Genomic DNA, 21211 nt, shown 5'->3' with positions numbered 1-21211 from the left:
GAATCTTCAGGGGGCGGCATTGCACCAGCGGTTCACAAGAACTGCTGGTGCAATGATAAATGCTGACAGCGGATATGATACGCTACATCATATCATGTCCGCTTGCACTATAATAAATATACCCCATTAAATATTTTTAAATATATATATATATACACACATACATATATATTAATCATTTAAATAAATAGGTAAAGAAATATATATTACCAAAAAAGATCATATATATATATATATATATATATATATATAAAAATATCGGCTAGATTAAGAGTTTTGCGGTAAAAGGGGTGCAGTGCTAACTTGCACTTTATTCTCACCGCTCACTTTCCTACAGCGCTGGTATTACAGGTTTTTCTAAACCCGGCATTAAAAGGCAAGAAGTGAGCGTAGAGAAAAATTGTGCTCCATACCGCACTCCAATACCAGCGCTGCTTAAGTTAGCGGTGAACTGGTTTTACGTGCTCGTGCACGATTTCCCCATAGACATCAATGGGGAGATCCGACTGAGAAAAAGTCTAACACCTGCAATAAAGCAGCGTAAAGCTCCGTAACGCAGCCCCATTGATTCCTATGGGGAAACTAAATTTATGTTTACACCTAACACCCTAACATGAACCCCTAGTCTAAACACCCCTAATCTGCTGCCCCCGACATCGCCGACACCTTCATTATACTTATTAACCACTAATCTGCTGCCCCAACATCTAATTTATATGTATTAACCCCTAATCTGCCGTCCCCAACGTCGCCACCACTATATTAAATTTATTAACCCCTAAATCTAAGTCTAACCCTAACCCTAACACCCCCTAACTTAAATATAATTAAAATAAATCTAAATAAAACCTACAATTGATAACTAAATAGTTCCTATTTAAAACTAAATACTTACCTGTAAAATAAACCCTAAGCTAGCTACAATATAACAGTTACATTGTATATATCTTAGGGTTTATTTTTATTTTACAGGCAAGTTTGTATTTATTTTAACTAGGTAGAATAGTTACTAAATAGTTATTAACTATTTAATAACTACCTAGCTAAAATAAATACAAATTGACCTGTAAAATAAACCTATCCTAAGTTACACTAACACTACACTACAATTAAATAAATTACCTAATTTAAATACAATTAAATAAATTAAATACAATTAGCTAAATTACAAAAAAAGTAAACACTAAATTACACAAAAACAAAACAAATGACAAGATATTTAAACTAATTACACCTAATCTAATAGCCCTATCAAAATAAAAAAGGCCCCCCAAAATAAAAAAAACCCTAGCCTAAGCTAAACTGCCAATAGCCCTTAAAAGGGCCTTTTGCGGTGCATTGCCCCAAAGAAATCAGCTCTTTTACCTGTAAAAAAAATACAAACAACCCCCCCAACAGTAAAACCCACAACCCACACTACCACCCCCCCCCCCAAATAAAACCCTAACTAAAAAAACCTAAGATCCCCATTGCCCTGAAAAGGGCATTTGGATGGGCATTGCCCTTAAAAGGGCATATAGCTCTATTGCAGCCCAAACCCCTAATCTAAAAATAAAACCCACCCAATACACCCTTAAAAAATCCTAACACTAACCCCCGAAGATCCACTTACAGTTTTGAAGAGCCGACATCCATCCTCAACGAAGCCGGGAGAAGTCTTCATCCAAGCGGCAAGATGTCCTCAACGAAGCCGGCAGAAGTGGTCCTCCAGACGGGCAGAAGTCTTCACCCAGACGGCATCTTCTATATTCATTCTTCCGACGCGGTGCGACTCCATCTTCAAGACATCCGGCGCGGAGCATCCTTTTCAATCGACGGCTTCTTCTGGAATGAAGGTTCCTTTAAATGACGTCATCCAAAATGGCGTCCCTTAGATTTGGATTGGCTGATAGAATTAAGGTTGAAAAAATCCTATTGGCTGATGCAATCAGCCAATAGGATTGAGCTTGCATTCTTTTGGCTGTTCAAATCAGCCAATAGAATGCGAGCTCAATCCTATTGGCTGATTGGATCAGCCAATAGGATTGAAGTTCAATCCTATTGGCTGATTGGATCAGCCAATAGGATTTTTTTCAACCTTAATTCCGATTGGCTGATAGAATTCTATCAGCCAATCGGAATTAAGGTTGAAAAAAATCCTATTGGCTGATGCAATTGATTGGAACAGCCAAAAGAATGCAAGCTCAATCCTATTGGCTGATTGCATCAGCCAAAATAATTTTTTCAACCTTAATTCCGATTGGCTGATAGAATTCTATCAGCCAATCGGAATCTAAGGAACACCATCTTGGATGAAGTCATTTAAAGGAACCTTCATTCCAGAAGAAGCCATTGATTGAAGAGGATGCTCCGCGCCGGATGTCTTGAAGATAGAGCCGCTCTGCGACGGAAGGATGAAGATAGAAGATGCCGCCTGGGTGAAGACCTCTGCCCGTCTGGAGGACCACTTCTGCCGGCTTTGTTGAGGACATCTTGCCGCTTGGATGAAGACTTCTCCCGGCTTCGTTGAGGATGGATGTCGGCTCTTCAAAACTGTAAGTGGATCTTCGGGGGTTAGTGTTAGGATTTTTTAAGGGTGTATTGGGTGGGTTTTATTTTTAGATTAGGGGTTTGGGCTGCAATAGAGCTAAATGTCCTTTTAAGGGCAATGCCTATCCAAATGCCCTTTTCAGGGCAATGGGGAGCTTAGGCTTTTTTAGTTAGGGTTTATTTGGGGGGTTGGCTGTGTGGGTGGTGGGTTTTACTGTTGGGGGGTTGTTTGTATTTTTTTTTTACAGGTAAAAGAGCTGATTTCTATGAGGCAATGCCCCACAAAAGGCCCTTTTAAGGGCTATTTGCAGTTTAGTTTAGGCTAGGGTTTTTTTTTATTTTGGGGGGCTTTTTTATTTTGATAGGGCTATAAGATTAGGTGTAATTAGTTTAAATATCTTGTAATTTGTTTTTTATTTTGTGTAATTTAGTGTTTGTTTTTTTGTAATTTAGCTAATTGTATTTAATTTAGGTAATTTATTTAATTGTAGTGTAGTGTTAGGTGTTAGTGTAACTTAGGTTAGGTTTATTTTACAGGTCAATTTGTATTTATTTTAGCTAGGTAGTTAGTAAATAGTTAATAACTATTTAGTAACTATACTACCTAGTTAAAATAAATACAAACTTGCCTGTAAAATAAAAATAAAACCTAAGATAGATACAATGTAACTATTAGTTATATTGTAGCTAGCTTAGGGTTTATTTTACAGGTAAGTATTTAGTTTTAAATAGGAATTAATTAGTTATTAATTGTAGGTTTTATTTAGATTTATTTTAATTATATTTAAGTTAGGGGGTGTTAGAGTTAGACTTAGATTTAGGGGTTAATAAATTTAATATAGTGGCGGTGACATTGGGGGCGGCAGATTAGGGGTTAATAAATGTAGGTAGGTGGCGGCGATGTTAGGAACAGCAGATTAGGGGTTAATAATATTTAACTAGTGTTTGCGAGGCGGGAGTGTAGTGGTTTAGGGGTTAATATATTTATTATAGTGGTGGCGATGTCCGGCGTGGCAGATTAGAAGTTAATAATTTCATTTTAGTGTTTGCGATGCGGGAGGGCCTCAGTTTAGGGGTTAATAGATAGTTTATGGGTGTTAGTTATGTAGTGTAAAACAGCTTTGTAGTGTAAAACTCATAACTACTTACTTTAGAATGCGTTACAAATCTTGACGGGATAGGGAGTACCGCTCACTTTTTGGCCTCCCAGGACAAGCTCATAATACCGGCGCTATGAAAGTCCCTTTGAAAATAGACTATACGCAAATAGCGTAAGTTGATTTGCGGTAAGGCCAAAAAAGTGTGCGGTGCCCCTAAATCTGCAAGACTCGTAATACCTGCGGTAGTAAAAAAGCAGCGTTATGAGGCTTAACGCTGCTTTTTTACTCATAACGCAAGACTCGTAATCTAGCCGTATGTATTTAAGAATAAATAGAACATATTCTGCTATGTGAAGAACATTGAAATTTGAAATATTAATATTTCATGTCAGGTTAGAGCACTTGGTTAAACAAGATCGGGTTTGCGAGAATAAGGGTGTTTTTTGCAATCCATTAAAGTCTATAGGAAAATATGTTAACACAGTCGCGATATTCAAAGTTCGGCTTTTTGCAAGCGCTTGTGAGCCCAATATCTCACTAATAGTATTGCTAGTTCTGTGTAGTTGGAGAACATTTGAAATAGTCATATATTTAACTTCAAAATGCTTTCTCTTGTAAGGTGTATCCAGTCCACGGATCATCCATTACTTGTGGGATATTCTCCTTCCCAACAGGAAGCTGCAAGAGGATCACCCACAGCAGAGCTGTCTATATAGCTCCTCCTCTAACTGCCACTACCAGTCATTCTCTTGCAGCTCTCGACAAGAAAGGAAGTAGCTAGAGAGATGTGGTGTTTTTATTTAGTTTATCTTCAATCAAAAGTTTGTTATTTTCAAATGGTACCGGAGTTGTACTATTTTAGCCTCAGGCAGAAAGTAGAAGAAGAGTCTGCCTGTGGTTTTTGATGATCTTAGCAGGTTGTAACTAAGATCCATTGCTGTTCTCACACATAACTGAAGAGAGAAGTAACTTCAGATGGGGGAATGGCGTGCAGGGTCTCCTGCTATGAGGTATGTGCAGTTTAAATTTTTCTAGAGAAATTAATATGCTAGAAAATGCTGTTAATACCGGATTTATTTAAGGTAAGCCTTATTACAGTGATTTAATAACGACTAGTATCATGCTTGCTGTAAAAGGTAATATTCTTATTACTTTCTCACATTACTGAAAAATAAAACGTTTGCTGGAAGTGTTTAAACGTTTTTTATACATATTGGTGATAAAACTTTATTGGGGCCCAGTTTTTCCACATGGCTGGCTAGATTTTGCCTAGGGATAGTTTTGTTAGGCCCTCTCACTGTGAATACAGGTTGGGAGGGGCCTATTTTCGCGCCTAAATGCGCATTAGATTTTGCAGCTTGAGACATCCAGTTTCCCTGAAGGAGTCCCCTGAACAATTATGACCTCTCTAAAGGGTTTTTGTGCCTTTCAAAGTCGTTATATGGGCAGGTAGGGCCACAGCAGAGCTGTGGCAGTTTGTTGTGAGTGTTGAAAAACGTTTATATCGTTTTTTTGATCCAGTTTTGAAACTAAGGGGTTAATCATCCATTTGCAAGTTGGTGCAATGCTCTGTTAGTCTATTATACACACTGTAAAAATTTCGTAATATTTACTGCTTTTTATCACTGTTTTTCAATTTCGGACAAAATTTGTTTCTCTTAAAGGCACAGTACCGTTTTTATTTTTTGCTTGTTTACATTTATCAAAGTGTTTTCCAAGCTTGCTGGTCTCATTGCTAGTCTGTTTAAACATGTCTGACATAGAGGAAACTCCTTGTTCATTATGTTTAGAAGCCATTGTGGAACCCCCTCTTAGAATGTGTACCAAATGTACTGATTTTACTTTAAGTTATAAAGATCATATTCTGTCTTTAAAAGATTTATCACCAGAGGAAACTGACAAGGGGGAAGTTATGCCGACTAACTCGCCCCACGTGTCAGAACCTTTGACTCCCGCTCAAGGGACTCCCGCTCAAGAGGCGCCAAGTACATCTAGCACGCCCATGGCGTTTACTTTGCAAGACATGGTGGCAGTTATGGATCATACCCTTACAGCGGTATTGTCCAAACTACCAGGGTTACAAAAAAAGCGAGACAGCTCTGGGGCTAGAAAAAATACAGAGCACTCTGACGCTTTAGTAGCTATGTCTGATATCCCCTCACAATATGTAGAAGCTGAGGCAGGAGAGCTTCTTTCTGTGGGTGATTTTTCTGACTCAGGGAAGATGCTTCAACCTGATTCTGATATGTCAACATTTAAATTTAAGCTTGAACACCTCCGTCTGTTGCTCAGGGAGGTTTTAGCTACTCTGGATGACTGTGACACCATTATAGTACCAGAGAAATTGTGTAGATTGGATAAATACTATGCAGTGCCTGTTTACACTGATGTTTTTCCAATACCTAAAAGGTTTTCAGAAAATTATTACAAAGGAATGGGATAGACCAGGTGTACCGTTCTCTCCCCCTCCTATTTTTAAGAAAATGTTTCCAATAGATGTCGCTACATGGGACTTATGGCAAACGGTCCCTAAGGTGGAGGGAGCAGTTTCTACCCTAGCTAAGCGTACAACTATCCCCGTCGAGGACAGTTGTGCTTTCCTAGATCCAATGGATAAAAAGTTAGAGGGTTACCTTAAGAAAATGTTTATTCAACAAGGTTTTATTCTCCAGCCTCTTGCATGCATTGCCCCAGTCACTGCTGCTGCGGCCTTCTGGTTTGAGTCTCTGGAAGAGGCCTTACAGGTAGAAACTCCATTGGATGATATACTTGACAAGCTTAAAGCGCTTAAGCTAGCCAATTCATTTGTTTTTGACGCCGTTGTTCATTTAACTAAACTAACGGCTAAGAACTCAGGTTTTGCTATTCATGCGCGTAGGGCGCTATGACTTAAATCCTGGTCAGCTGACGTTACTTCAAAGTCTAAGCTTCTCAATATTCCCTTCAAGGGGCAGACCCTATTCGGGCCTGGACTGAAGGAGATCATTTCTGATATTACTGGAGGAAAAGGTCATGCCCTTCCTCAGGATGGGTCTAACAAATTAAGGACCAAACAAACTAATTTTCGTGCCTTTCGAAACTTGCCCAGTCCAAGCCGGTCTGGAGACCTAACCAGGCTTGGAACAAAGGTCTGGAGACCTAACCAGGCTTGGAACAAAGGTAAACAGGCCAAGAAGCCTGCTAAGACAGCATGAAAGATTGGCCCCCGATCCGGTAATGGATCTAGTAGGGGGCAGACTTTATCTCTTCGCCCAGGCTTGGGCAAGAGACGTCCAGGATCCCTGGGCGTTGGAAATTGTGTCCCAGGGATATCTTCTGGACTTCAAAGCTTCTTTCCCCAAAGGAAGATTTCACCTTTCACAATTATCTGCAGACCAGATAAAGAGAGAGGCATTCTTACATTGTGTTCAAGACCTCCTAGTTATGGGAGTGATCCACCAAGTTCTGCAGGAGGAACAGGGGCAAGGATTCTATTCAAATCTATTTGTGGTTCCCAAGAAAGAGGGAACCTTCAGACCAATCTTAGATCTCAAGATCCTAAACAAATTTCTCAGGGTCCCATCTTTCAAGATGGAGACTATTCAAACCATCCTACCTATGATCCAGGAGGGTCAATTCATGACTACCGTGGACTTAAAGGATGCTTATCTTCACATTCCGATACACAAAGATCATCATCGGTTTCTCAGGTTTGCCTTCCTAGACAGGCATTACCAGTTTGTGTCTCTTCCCTTTGGGTTAGCTACGGCACCAAGAATCTTTACGAATGTTCTGGGGTCACTTCTGGCGGTCCTAAGGCCGCGGGGCATAGCAGTAGCCCCTTACTTAGACGACATTCTGATACAGGCGTCAAATTTCCAAATTGCCAAGTCCCATTCGGACATTGTTCTGGCATTCCTGAGGTCTCATGGGTGGAAAGTGAACGAAAAGAAGAGTTCTCTCTGTAGTGAGGTTCATCAGATTTCAGTCGGACAACATCACGACTGTAGCTTACATCAACCATCAAGGGGGAACAAGGAGTTCCCTAGCGATGTTGGAGGTTTCAAAGATAATTCGTTGGGCAGAGATTCACTCTTGCCACCTATCAGCTATCCATATCCCAGGAGTAGAGAACTGGGAGGCGGATTTTCTAAGTCGACAGACTTTTCATCCGGGGGAGTGGGAGCTCCATCCGGAGGTGTTTGCACAGTTGATTCAACGTTGGGGCAAACCAGAACGTCTCGCCAGAACGCCAAGCTTCCTTGTTATGGATCCAGGTCCAGGGATCCCAAGGCAGCACTGATAGATGCCCTAGCAGCGCCTTGGTCCTTCAACCTGGCTTATGTGTTTCCACCGTTTCCTCTGCTCGCCCGTCTGATTGCCAAGGTCAAGCAGGAGAGAGCATTGGTGATTTTGATAGCACCTGCGTGGCCATGCAGGACTTGGTATGCAGATCTGGTGGACATGTCATCCTTTCCACCATGGACTCTGCCTCTGAGGCAGGACCTTCTACTTCAGGGTCCTTTCAACCATCCAAATCTAATTTCTCTGCGGCTGACTGCTTGGAGATTGAACGCTTGATTTTATCAAAGCGTGGTTTCTCCGAGTCGGTTATTGATACCTTAATACAGGCGCCAAAGCCTGTCACCAGGAAAATCTATCATAAGATATGGTGTAAATATCTTCATTGGTGTGAATCCAAGGGTTACTCATGGAGTAAGGTCAGGATTCCTAGGATATTATCTTTTCTCCAAGATGGATTGGAGAAGGGTTTGTCAGCAAGTTCCTTAAAGGGGCAGATTTCTGCTCTGTCTATTCTTTTGCAGAAACGTCTGGCTGAGGTTCCAGACCTGCAGGCGTTTTGTCAGGCTTTAGTCAGAATTAAGCCTGTGTTTAAACCTGTTGCTCCGCCTTGGAGTTTAAATTTAGTTCTTAAGGTTCTTCAAGGGGTTCCGTTTGAACCTTTGCATTCCATAGATATTAAGCTCTTATCTTGGAAAGTTTTGTTTTTAGTAGCTATCTCCTCGGCTCGAAGAGTTTCGGAGTTATCTGCTTTACAATGTGATTCTCCTTATCTCATTTTTCAATCCGATAAGGTAGTGTTACGTACTAAACCTGGTTTTCTACCTAAGGTGGTATCTAATAAAAATATCAATCAGGAGATTGTTGTACCGTCACTGTGTCCTAATCCTTCTTCAAAGAAGGAACGTCTGTTACACAATCTTGACGTGGTTCATGCTTTAAAGTTTTATTTACAAGCTACTAAAGATTTTCGTCAAACATCTGCATTGTTTGTTGTCTATTCTGGACAGAGGAGAGGCCAAAAGGCTTCGGCAACTTCTCTTTCTTTTTGGCTAAGGAGTATAATATGCTTAGCTTATGAGACTGCTGGCCAGCAGCCTCCTGAAAGGATTACAGCTCATTCTACTAGAGCGGTAGCTTCCACATGGGCTTTTAAGAATGAGGCTTCTGTTGAACAGATTTGTAAGGCGGCGACTTGGTCTTCACTTCATACTTTTTCAAAATTCTATAAATTTGATACTTTTGCTTCTTCGGAGGCTATTTTTGGGAGAAAGGTTTTGCAGGCAGTGGTGCCTTCCGTTTAAGCACCTGCCTTGTCCCTCCCTTCATCCGTGTCCTATAGCTTTGGTATTGGTATCCCACAAGTAATGGATGATCCGTGGACTGGATACACCTTACAAGAGAAAACAAAATTTATGCTTACCTGATAAATTTATTTCTCTTGTGGTGTATCCAGTCCACGGCCCGCCCTGTCATTTTAAGGCAGGTGTGTTTTATTTTTAAACTACAGTCACCACTGCACCCTATGGTTTCTCCTTTCTCTTGCTTGTCTTCGGTCGAATGACTGGTAGTGGCAGTTAGAGGAGGAGCTATATAGACAGCTCTGCTGTGGGTGATCCTCTTGCAGCTTCCTGTTGGGAAGGAGAATATCCCACAAGTAATGGATGATCCGTGGACTGGATACACCACAAGAGAAATAAATTTATCAGGTAAGCATAAATTTTGTTTTCTCTTATGTTCATTGTGATTGCACATGAAGTAGTAGTTGATTTATTATTAATGGTTTTAATATCAAGCCACCACTTAGAGAAGCGTGAAAACCTCAAACAAACATTTAACCTTAAGACCCCTCATGACCATTCTTCTCTTCCTCTATTTATTTTTTTTATATACCTAATAAGATTGCTTAGTGCCAGTTGCACTTGGTACTTGCTTGCATTAAGTAATATCTGGAACTGGATGATGTTTTCTCAGTAACCAATAAGAGCAGAAAGCTATAAGAGAGGCAAGAACAAATGTCCAAATCCACGAACTGCAAGCCTCATTCTGCGTCTCACTGATGTCTCTCTGTTCCATTTATGCAAACTATATGGGTCATGCCAGACTCATCTTTCTAACATGTTCTTTCCAAATGGGATTCAGCTTTAATTATATCATATGGGTATTTTGATTATTATAATCCTATTATGAAATTAATAGAACCAATTCACAGGTATACATTATTTGTTGACTCTCAGGATCATTTCTCCTTTTTTCTCTTCATCTAGTAAACTTTCTCCTAGAGAATCCTCACATTTAACATACATTTTGCTAAGCCTTATTGCACTTTTACATGTATTTATTGTCTTTTGCTTTTTTGCTCCTTATAATAAGAGCCCTGGGAATAATTTGGCCTTTCTGGAGAAGGTTTATAGGTTGGCTTTTAACATAGTAACATAGTAGATGAGGTTGAAAAAAGACAAAAGTCCATCAAGTTCAATCTATTCAAATCTTAATTTATCTACACTAAAAGCTCCAGTTGATCTTAAATGAATCCTATTAAAAATGTGACCCATTTAACACCAGAAATCACATCTCTGGCATTTAATGCGTCCTTAGGTAATGAGTTTCACAATTTTATTGCTGTTACAGTGAAAAAACATTTATGTTGCTTGAGATTAAATCTCCTTCCCTCAGCCTTAAATTGTGACCTCTTGTCACAAACTATTTTCTTGGAATAAACAGAGCTTCTGACTGCTCTGTATATGGGCTTTGAATATATTCATATAAAGTAAATGTCACCTCTCAAGTTCCTTTTTTTCTAGAGAAAAGGGACCTAGTTTGGCTAACCTCTCCTCATAGCTAAAATTCTCCATTCTCCTTATTAGTTTTTTAGTCCTTCTCTGAACTTTTTCTATGGGGCCTATTTATCAAGCTCCGTATGGAGCTTGATGCCCCGTGTTTCTGGCGAGCATTCAGACTGCTGCTCCATAACCTGTCCGCCTGCTCTGAGGCGGCGGACAGACATTGCTGAAAATCAACCCGGTCCAATACGATCGGGTTGATTGACACCCCTGCTAGCGGCCAGAACTGCTGGTGCAATGATAAATGCAGAGAGTGTATGCTGTCAGCATTTATCAATATGCAGCGGACATGATCCGCAATATCGGATCATGTCCGCTCACACATTAGTAAATAGGCCCCTAAGTCTGCAATGTCTTTTTTAGAGAATGGTCACCAGACTTGCACTCCAAACTCAAAGTGAGGTCTTAACAGGGATTTATATAGTGACAGAATTATGCTTTCCTCCCTTGAATCAATGCCTCTTTTAATACATTAGTATCTTATTAGCCTTAGAAGCCGCTGCCCTGCATTGTGCACCCATCTTTAGCTTGTTATCTATTACTACTCCCAAATCTCTTTCCTCCTCTGTTTTGCTAACTATAATCCCATTTAAATAATAGGTTGCCTGCTTATTTTTACTTCCAAAATGTAGAGCCTTACATTTTCCAGTATTAAATCAATTTTTTTGTAAATTCCCTTGCAAAGCAATTTAATCCTGCACTGAGCTAATGACGTTACACAATTTTGTATCATCTGCAAAATGCAAGATGTTGCTACTTAATCCTCCCTCCAAGTCATTAATAAAAATATTAAAAAGAACAGGGCCCACTGCTGATCCCTGAGGGAGTCCACTGATTACCTTTATCTAATCTGAAAATTATCTGATTACAACTACTTGTTGCTCCCTGTCGTTTAACCAGTTATTTTATCAATGAGCTAACATTTTTAAATATTCTCAGACCTTTCATTTCTTACATTAATCTCTCATGTGGCACTGTATTAAACGCCTTTCCAAAATCCAAGTATTTCACCTCAGCTGATTACCCTTTATCTATATTTTTACTTACTTCCTCATAGAATCTAGTTAGATTAGTTTGACATGATCTACTTCTCATAAAAACATGCTGATTTGAACTTATAATTTTGTTTACACAAATATACTCATCAATATAATCCCTTATAATCCCTTCAAGTATTTTCCCCACTATCGATGTTAGACTAACTGGTCTCTAGCTTCCTGGATCAACCCTGTTTGCCTTTTTAAAAAGTGGCACCACATCAGTTTTACACCAGTCCTGAGGTACTATGCCTGAGGATAAGGAGTCTTGAAAAAGTAAGAGTAGAGGTTTGGGTATAACAGTGCTAAATTTAGTAAAACCCTTGGGTGTATTGCATCTGGGTCTGAATTTTAGTTACGTTAATATTATCCAGTTTTTTTCCTGATATCCTCTATAGATAACCCAGTTATTGGTATGGGCTTGTATGTTCTAGTTTGTTTCAAAATATCTCTCATTGGTTCCTCTCTTGTGTATACTGAAGAAAAGAACTGGTTTAGTACCTCAGCCTTCTCCCTGTCACTGTTTATCATGCTACCTTTCACACATTTTTATGTACCTATATTTTCCTTCTTATATTTTTTGCCATTAATGTACTTATAAAACCTTTTAGAGTTTGAGAGGCTGATTTGATTGCTTTTTTCATGCTTTGTTACATTCCTTATATATTTGGAAACTTTTCCACACTTGTTCTTCTTTTCATGCTCCACACTTGTTCTTTTTTGTCATGACTGTTATATCCTCCCTACCAATGATTCACACTAGTATAGACTCGGTAGTGATGAATAATCACCTAGTTGATGCTTTATCACAATGAACCTAACATAAAATGGGCTTTTTGTACTTGCCTTTAAATCTATTTCTTCACATTCTGAGTGACAGCACATGAAAGTTACCATATATATAGTATCATAGTAACATGAAAGTTACCATATATATATATAGTATCATAGTACCATGAAAGTTACCATATATATATATATAGTATCATAGTACCATGAAAGTTACCATATATATAGTTTGTGGATTTCATTTTGGTCTGACTTTTATTTTGCCTTTTCACTTCTGCCCACTCTCTTTGATTAAAAAATTGGGCGGAAAAAGAACTGGGGGTGAGAAGGAGAGTTCTTGGCTCCTCTGATAAATGTCCCAGTGTTTTATGTGCTGTTACTCAGAACACAAAGAAAGGAATTTGTATTTGCTGTTGCCATTGGTAGGATATTCTAGATTCTGTATGGTATTATACTGTGCATTCTATGAACAATGCAAAACTTTAGAACTTCTTTGTAAGCAGCCAATGTAGTAGCATGCTGCTTTATGAATGTTATTATTGATATCATTGCAGTGATGATGAAGATGTTTCCAGCAGAGCAGCAGAAAGAAGAACTACAACCTCCACGGAAACCATAACTGGAAGGTAGAATATTATGCAATGGCTGCTAAGTTTAAAGTCACTTGATGCTTTTGTTATTAGTTGCTTTGAGAGGAATAGTATCAAGGCGTTAACTGTCTACATTTAATTATTATTTGCAATAAGTAAAGATATATACAGATCCAAGGCGGGCAATGGATCAGCAATGTATTTAATATATACATGTGGCTACGTGTGGAGTGTACTAGTGTACTCCTGTACCACTCTGCACTGTAGAGGCCTATTCCTATCTAAGCACACCATCACTAAGCTCCTTGCATACTCCTGTACACATACTGCTTGCTTCTCTACCCCTACTACAAAGTCAGCATGCTTTCTTCCTTAAAAGACCAGTAAATACAGTAGATTTGCATAATTAACAAATGCATGATACAAAAACAACGCAATTGCACTTAGTCTGAGCTTCAAATGAGTAGTAGATTTTTTTTTGCTGACGAATTTCAATTATGTCTATTTCCACTCCCTCTGTATCATGTGACAGCCATCAGCCAATCACAAATACATATATGTATATTCTGTGAATTATTGCACATGCTCAGGAGGAGCTGGTGACTCAAAAAGTGTAAATATAAAAAGACTGTGCACTTTTTGTTAATAGAAGTTAATTGTAAAGTTGTTTAAAATTGCATGTTCTATCTAAATCGTGAAAGTTTAATTTTGATCCGAGTGTCCCTTTAACCGTTATATTATGATTATATTGTATCTGCAAACACACACACAGTACAGTATGTAAATATCACTACATAGGTACAGTATTTAGATATCAATGTAACAGTGTTTTGGATAGAATTATGGCTATATTTTCTGCACAAAAATGTAAATATAAATTTGTTCCATCCATATTTTTGTTGCAGAAACTATACCAACAAGGAGCCAGATCTGATAAACTGGGAAGATTTAGATAAGCCAACTGCCCCAGAAAACAGGTAAAGTTTGATTTATTACATATCTTTTTAATAATGGAAGTACATTTGAAGTTTGTTTAAAATGATATTCTATGTCTGAATCATGAAAGTTTATTTTTATTTTAGTGTCCCTTTAAGCATTGAAACTGTGAAAACCTTTGTCATTAAAGGGTTTAAAAAATGGATATTATTTTGAATGAGTGGCATATTAGATAACTTATGAACATATTAATTTCTCAAGACTCATTATCCTCAGGCATAGTACTCGGGGACTGGCGTAAAATTGATGTGGTGCCACTTTTTAAAACAGAGAAGTAGCTATTGACTGGATTTTAGACTTAGAACATTTCAATGAGCACTCACTGGAAAGCTTGGTACTGGGAAATCTTTCTAAATAATTTTTACTTCAATTGGATTAAAAATATATTACACTATTCCAAGAAAATTGTTTCTGACAAGAGGTCATAATTTAAGGTTGGAGGAAAGGAGATTTAATCTCCTGCAACGGAAACGTTTTTTCACTGTAAGAGCAATCAAATTGTGGAACTCATTACCAAAGGAGGTAGTGAATGCCAATACCATTGATACATTTAAAAATAGTCTGGATAAATTTCTGTATATAAACAAAATTCATGGATATGATTGCTATTATTAAATGGGTCACATTTTAATGGGGTTATTTAAGCTTAACTGGAGTTTTTTGTAAGTATTTTAGATTTGTATAGGTTGAACTCGATGGACTTCAGTCTTTTTTCAACCTTATCTACTATGTTACTACGATTTAGTAATAATATTATGTACAAAGGTATTTTGAAAGCTTGGAAGTGGATACATTCAATTTTGGGAGCTTGTTATCAATGTTCAATGTGCTGATCACAAAGAATTTTAGATTTCCACCGGGAATAAATTCTCAGAATTAATTTTAAAGACTGGGAAAAGTGGAATTTAAAAATAATATGCAATCTAAGACCCTTTTTAAAGAGTCAGTCAGGTATCTCACTATATTACAAGTTTGCTGAAAAACTTCCCCTCTGTGTGGGAGCCACATTGTCTTAGTAAATATTTTATGCTTTTTTCAGAGGGGAAGTACACCTACTCAGTGATTTACAAAACTCTGTTGGACTCAAATGCAAACAAGAATATGCTAAATATAATTGAGGGCTGGCAGAAATAAGCCAATTTGCTTTTGGGAAAAGGGGAAATTGTTTCCCTAAGGAAGGCCAGTAAGTGGGACACATGTGAAAACAAATGAATCAAATGAAGTAGGGATCACCCTTCACTTAAACATTATTTTTGGTATTGTCCCAAGATTAAGTAGTTTTGGGTTAAAATTGACCTTTGGATTTCTAAAATCCTACGTATAAGATTACTTATTGATTTTACGAATATCATATATTTGTTAAGTTGGATAATAAGGAGAATGCCTTTTTTTGTTGCTATGGTCATTTTAATGGTAAGAAAATGTATTCTGAAAGAATGGCTTTCGCCAATTAATTCGCCTGGCCTTGATTGATCAACTAACCATTCAGGTCTTTGATGTTTTGTCAGATAGAAAAACAAGTATAGTAACGTTTGCAGCAAAATGGGGCCTTTTTCTTAAAATACTGGATATCCCTGTTCAAAAACAGATTATTTTGCCCATATTGAGTGGCACAGAGACTCAGATTAAGTGGGGTCAGGAAACTGCTTTAAATTTCTCTTCTAAGGTAGTTGTCTATAATAACTGTGCATTCATGTGTGATTTATGTGAAAGATCTTTGTAATAAGATAAAACAATTTTTTTTAATGTTTAGTATAAAGAGGCCCATTTATCAAGCTCGCCAGAAACAGCAGTTATGAAGCAGCGGTCTAAAGACAGCTGCTCCATAACCTGTCCATCTGCTCTGAGCAGGCAGACAGACATTGCCGGAATTCAACCCGATTGTGTATGATCGGGTTGATTGACATCCCCTGCTGGCGGCCGATTGGCCACAAGTCTGCAGGGGGTGGTGTTGCACCAGCAGCTCACAAGAGCTGCTGGTGCAATGCTGAATACGGAGAGCGTAGCGCGGATCAGGTCCACCAGACCTTTGATAAATAGGCCTCAAAGTCTGAAGTTTCCGTATTTTTTTTATGCTTCTGCATTTTTGTATAATTGAAAATTAATAAAAAAATAAAAAAAGAGAAGCAAGGCTCAGCCAGTAAAATATAGACATCAATAGTGGAAAATAGACTAGAAGGGATTATATTCAAGATTATATTTATGTAAACAAGATTATGAGTTAAAATCTGCATGGTTTTATGAGTAATAGATTATATCAAACAAATCTAATTAGATTCTGTGAGGAGGTAAGGAAGAATATAGATAAAGATTAATCAGTTTATATGATTTACTTGGATTTTGCAAAGGCTTTTGATACAGTGCCAAATTAGAGATTACTGTACACAATTAAGGGACTGGGAATAGCTGAAAATGTTAGTTAATGGGCAAATAACTGGATAAAAGACCGGTGTAGTAAATGGATCATATTCAGATTGGACAAAACTAATTAGTGGGTTCGTCAAATAATCTCAGTACTGAGTCCAGGTTCTTTTTAATATTGTTATAATACCATGGAGGATGGATAAAACAGCAACATCTTTATTTTTGCAGATGATGCAAAGTTGTGTAAGGTGATTAGGTCAGTGCATGATGTAATTGCTTTGCAAGGAGATTTGCAAAATTTGGTAGAATGGGCAGGTAAATGGCAAATGAAATTTATTCCTGGTAAAGGTTCTACATTTTGGAAGTAAACATATGCAGGCTACATTTTATTTAAATGGGACTAGATTTAGTTAAATATATTTATAGACAATAGGCAAAAATAAGTGTGCCATGCAAGGCCGCAGCTTCTAAGATAACAAGAAACTAGCAAGTAGTAAAAAGATAATTACTCGATACTCTCAATTCATATGCGTTTCTTTGCCTTTATGAGCATGCAATACGGCTGTTAAAAAAATTAAATATCTGTTGAAGAGTGGCTGCTAGTCCAGAGTGAGTTAGCTCAACAACTCAGAGGGTCTAGCATATAGACACCATTTATTTTGATGGCTCACAACATATGAGCACCCATCAGAAGGGCAGTTTGGTGTTGTGTGCTCAGTATTCCACAGGATATGCTATATGGCACCCCCATTTTAATTTTCTAGAATGACTTCAGATTATTAATTGACCTTTCAGTTCTCTCCAGACACTGAGCTCTTATATTCAAGTATTTTTTATCTGTGTGCTGATCTGTTAAACTCTCAATACACTATTACAAATGACTAATTGATTCTCCCTGCACAGTATAAATTTGTGATAAAACTAATACAAACATTTTCCCCGCTGGCAGTATGATTGTCCTATTGAATTACTTCTTATTGGATCAGCTACAATGTGTGGGTAAATCTATTCTCTGAATTGAAAACTATGAGGAAACATTTATAGAAATATTTTCAGAAAAGATGTATTAGACCATCTACTTCGCTTGCTGGAGCTCCATTTTCTTTGTTCTAAAAACCCATCTGGGCCTTTCACTCTGTGAGCCTGACTCTATATAAAGCCCTCTGGTCTGGTGAGATTCTTTAAGAATGCTCACCAGTACTTGTATTTCCCTGGTGGAATTCTATAAATCCATTTTTTACCCTGAAAACACTTACAGGGAGCATAGTACAATAACAGTTACAAGTCTTTATCTTCTATTGAGTTCAATACATTTGAAAAGATTATGCTCATCTAAGGTATTCAAAAAACTGGATTTAACGGGATATGAAATCCAAAAATGTTCTTTTGTGATTCAGACAGAGGATACCATTTTAAAAAAGTTTCCGATTTACTTTAATCATTAAACTTGCTTTGTTCCCATGATATTCTGTGATGAAGAAATACCTAGGTAGGCATCTGAAGCACAACATGGCAGGAATTAGTGCTGTCATCTAGTGCTTTTGCAAACGGATAATATTCTTGCAAAACGTCTGCCATATAGTGCCCTAGAAATGTGCCGGTATCTAAGCATACGTCCCTGCTTTTCAACAAACGATGCCAAGAGAATGAAGAAAATTTGACAATAGAAGTAATAGTAAGAAAGTTGTTTAAAATCGAACGCTCTAGCTGAATTATGAAAGAAAAATTTTGGGTTTCATATCGCTTTAATATCAGCTTTAATATCAGCATACAGCCTGGTCCAAAGTTGATAAATGGAAAACAATTTTCTGGACCTGTTATAGTCATTATGAATCTGTTGTAATGCTGTTCAGTCTTTGCAATGAACCTGCAACTTTCCAGCAAATTATTAATAATGTTTTAAATTACATTTTTTTTGATAATATATATATATATTTAATTTTTTTGGAGAACCTTAAAGATTATTGGCAGCAGGTACAAATGGTGTTGGGATGACTTTTCACTAACCAACCATTAAATTTGAGAAATATGAATATGAATAAAGATAATTCACTTCCTTCGATACATTATTTCTTCAGAAGGCATAAGTTTGTATACAAACTATTTTGGATTGTAACACTAGCAATGAGAAAGATATTTAAAAATGTACTGATTTTGCAAATTATTACATAGTTTTTTATTAAGAATCTTTCTGAAATAATTGATTAAATACATCGGTTCACATAACTGGGCTCCGTTCATAGAGCCAGACCATGCATAATCGACATTTTTACAATTAAAAACTCTGTTTACTTCATCTTCCATTTTGGTGCACCAAAATCCAGGATTGTCTTTTATGGTGGAACTCAGAGCCAGATGATCAAAGTCTCTCCGCTCAGTTGAGATGATCATCAGTGCTATGAAATCCATAATGAGAGGATCTAAAAGAACATTTTATTCTGATAGCTGTAAATCTCGATAAGGGGCGTAACCTACACTTTTGTATATGTCAGAGAAATACACCATATGGTCAAAAGTATGTGAACACGCCTATTAATTATTGAGTTCAGGTTTCTCAGCCACATCCATTGCTAACAGGTAAATACAATCCAGCACATAGTGATGAAATCTCCAAAGGCAAACATTAGCAGTACTGTAAGCTGTGCTCAAGAGCTCAGTGACTTTAAACGTGGCACTCTCATAGGATACCACCTTTGCTACAAGTCAGTTTGTGAAATTTGTGCCTACCAGATCTGCCCCAGTAACTAAGTGCTATTATTGTGAGGTGGAAGTGTCTAGGAGAACCAACAGCCCAGCCATGAAGTGGTTGACCACATAAATTGAGGCTGCCTAGTGCACATAGCATGTAAGAATTGCCTATCATCTGTTGCATCACTGACTACATTGTTCCAAACTGCCTCTGGAAGCAACATCAGCACAGGAACTGTACGTTGGGAGATTCATGAAATGGGTTTCCATGGCTGAGCAGCTGTACACAAGCCTCACATTAACATGCGCAATACCAAGCATCGGCTGGAGTGGTATAAAACACACTGGAGCTGTGAAGATGTGTTCTCTGAAGTGATGAATCACGCTTCACTGTCTGTCAGTCTGATGAAAGAATCTGGGTGTTGTGAATTCCAGGAGAACGCGACCTACTGCAATGCATAGTGTCTACTGTAAAGTTTTGTAAAGTAGAGATACTGTTTCGTCGGTGTGTGCTAGGCCCCTTAGTTCCAGTAAAGGGTCATCTTAATGCTACAGTATATAAATACATTTTAGATAATTGAGTGCTTTCAACTTTGGGGCAACAGTTTGAGGAAGGCCCTTTCCTGTTCCAACATGACTGTGCCCCTGTGCACAAAATGAGGTCCATGAACATTTTTTTGTCAAGTATAGTGCGGAGGAACTTGAGTGGCTTGCATAGGAGCCCTGACCTCAACCCCATTGAACACCTTTGTGGATAAATTGATAAGCAAATTGTGAGCCACATCTTCTCATCCAACATCAGTGGCTAACGTCACAAATGCTATTTGGCTGAAGACCCACAGATGCATTCCAAAATCTTGTGGAAAGCATTCAGAAAAGATTTGCCACAAATGGCAGGGGGGGGCAACTTCATATTAATGCCCATTGTCCAACAAGCTGATATAGATTTGATGGTCAGGAGCCTACATACTTTTGGACATATAGATTACAAGTGGTATTTAATGCACTAACAATGCTAGAGGTAAGCTTTTTGGGTGCGTCAGGTAGCAGTTGTATTAGTTGAAAGTAAAGTAAGTTTTCGCTTGTGCACTAACCTGACATGGGCAAAAAAACAGTTATAATATCATGACCACATTAATGTATTCCCCCATAGAAGTCAATGGAGCAAAAAAAGTGGAAAAACCCCTACTCGAGCGAAAACCCGATCGCACATTCTCAAGTGTGCTAACCCAACATGAAAATATGAATATTTCCCATTCCAATGTTCTTCACATAGCAGAATATGTTATATTTATTCATAAATACATGTTTCTACATATGTCTGATGTTATTTTGGTACAATATATATCTATACCTATGATTATATAAATATATATATATATATATAAAAGTATATATATATATATATATATGATATATATGACTATCTATTTAAAAATACATAGAACATTGGAATGATAAATACACAGTTAGACACTTTCTCAAATATGAATATTGCATACATATGCTTTTTCATGTTTTTATCTACTTGACTGCAAAGGGCAGACATGTATTGAAAGAGGCATTGATGCAAGGGAGGAAAGCATAATTCTATCACAATATAAATCCCTGGTAAGACCTTGCCTTGAGTATGGAGTGCAGTTTTGGGGACCAATCTAAAAAAAAAAGACATTGCAGGCTTAGAAAAAGTTCAGAGAAGAGCCACAAAACTAATAAGGGAAATGGAAAATTTAAGCTATGAGGAGAGGCTGGCCAAACTGGGTCTGTTTTCTCTAGAAAAAAGGAGCTTAAGAGGTGACATGATTACTTTATATAAATATATTCAAGGTCCATATACACTTGTATTATGCACATCAGTGAAGGGGTTAATTATTTAGCTTGTAGGGTTAATTTTAGCTTTAGTGTAGAGATCAGCCTCCCACCTGACACATCCCACCCCCTGATCCATCTCTGACCCCCCTCAAACATCTCTCTTCCCTCCCCCACCTCACAAT

The 21211-nt window shown here is 37.9% G+C and overlaps 1 protein-coding gene across 4 annotated transcripts in view; it reads left to right on the top strand.

Annotated features, from left to right (window-relative positions):
* Window positions 1–21211, top strand: part of ZNF185 (zinc finger protein 185 with LIM domain) — a 334258-nt gene that overhangs the window by 234301 nt on the left and 78746 nt on the right. For all 4 annotated transcript variants that reach the window (XM_053699442.1, XM_053699440.1, XM_053699441.1 and 1 more), the window contains 2 exons: window positions 13134–13205; window positions 14075–14146. In XM_053699442.1, the coding sequence (XP_053555417.1) occupies window positions 13134–13205; window positions 14075–14146 (144 nt within the window). The remainder of the gene's footprint in view (window positions 1–13133; window positions 13206–14074; window positions 14147–21211) is intronic.

Source organism: Bombina bombina, chromosome 1 (genome assembly GCF_027579735.1).
Source record: "Bombina bombina isolate aBomBom1 chromosome 1, aBomBom1.pri, whole genome shotgun sequence".
In the NCBI taxonomy this organism is placed as follows: Eukaryota; Metazoa; Chordata; class Amphibia; order Anura; family Bombinatoridae; genus Bombina; species Bombina bombina.
The sequence above is the reverse complement of the archived record's forward strand: the minus strand, read 5'-3'. Positions and strand labels throughout refer to the sequence as shown.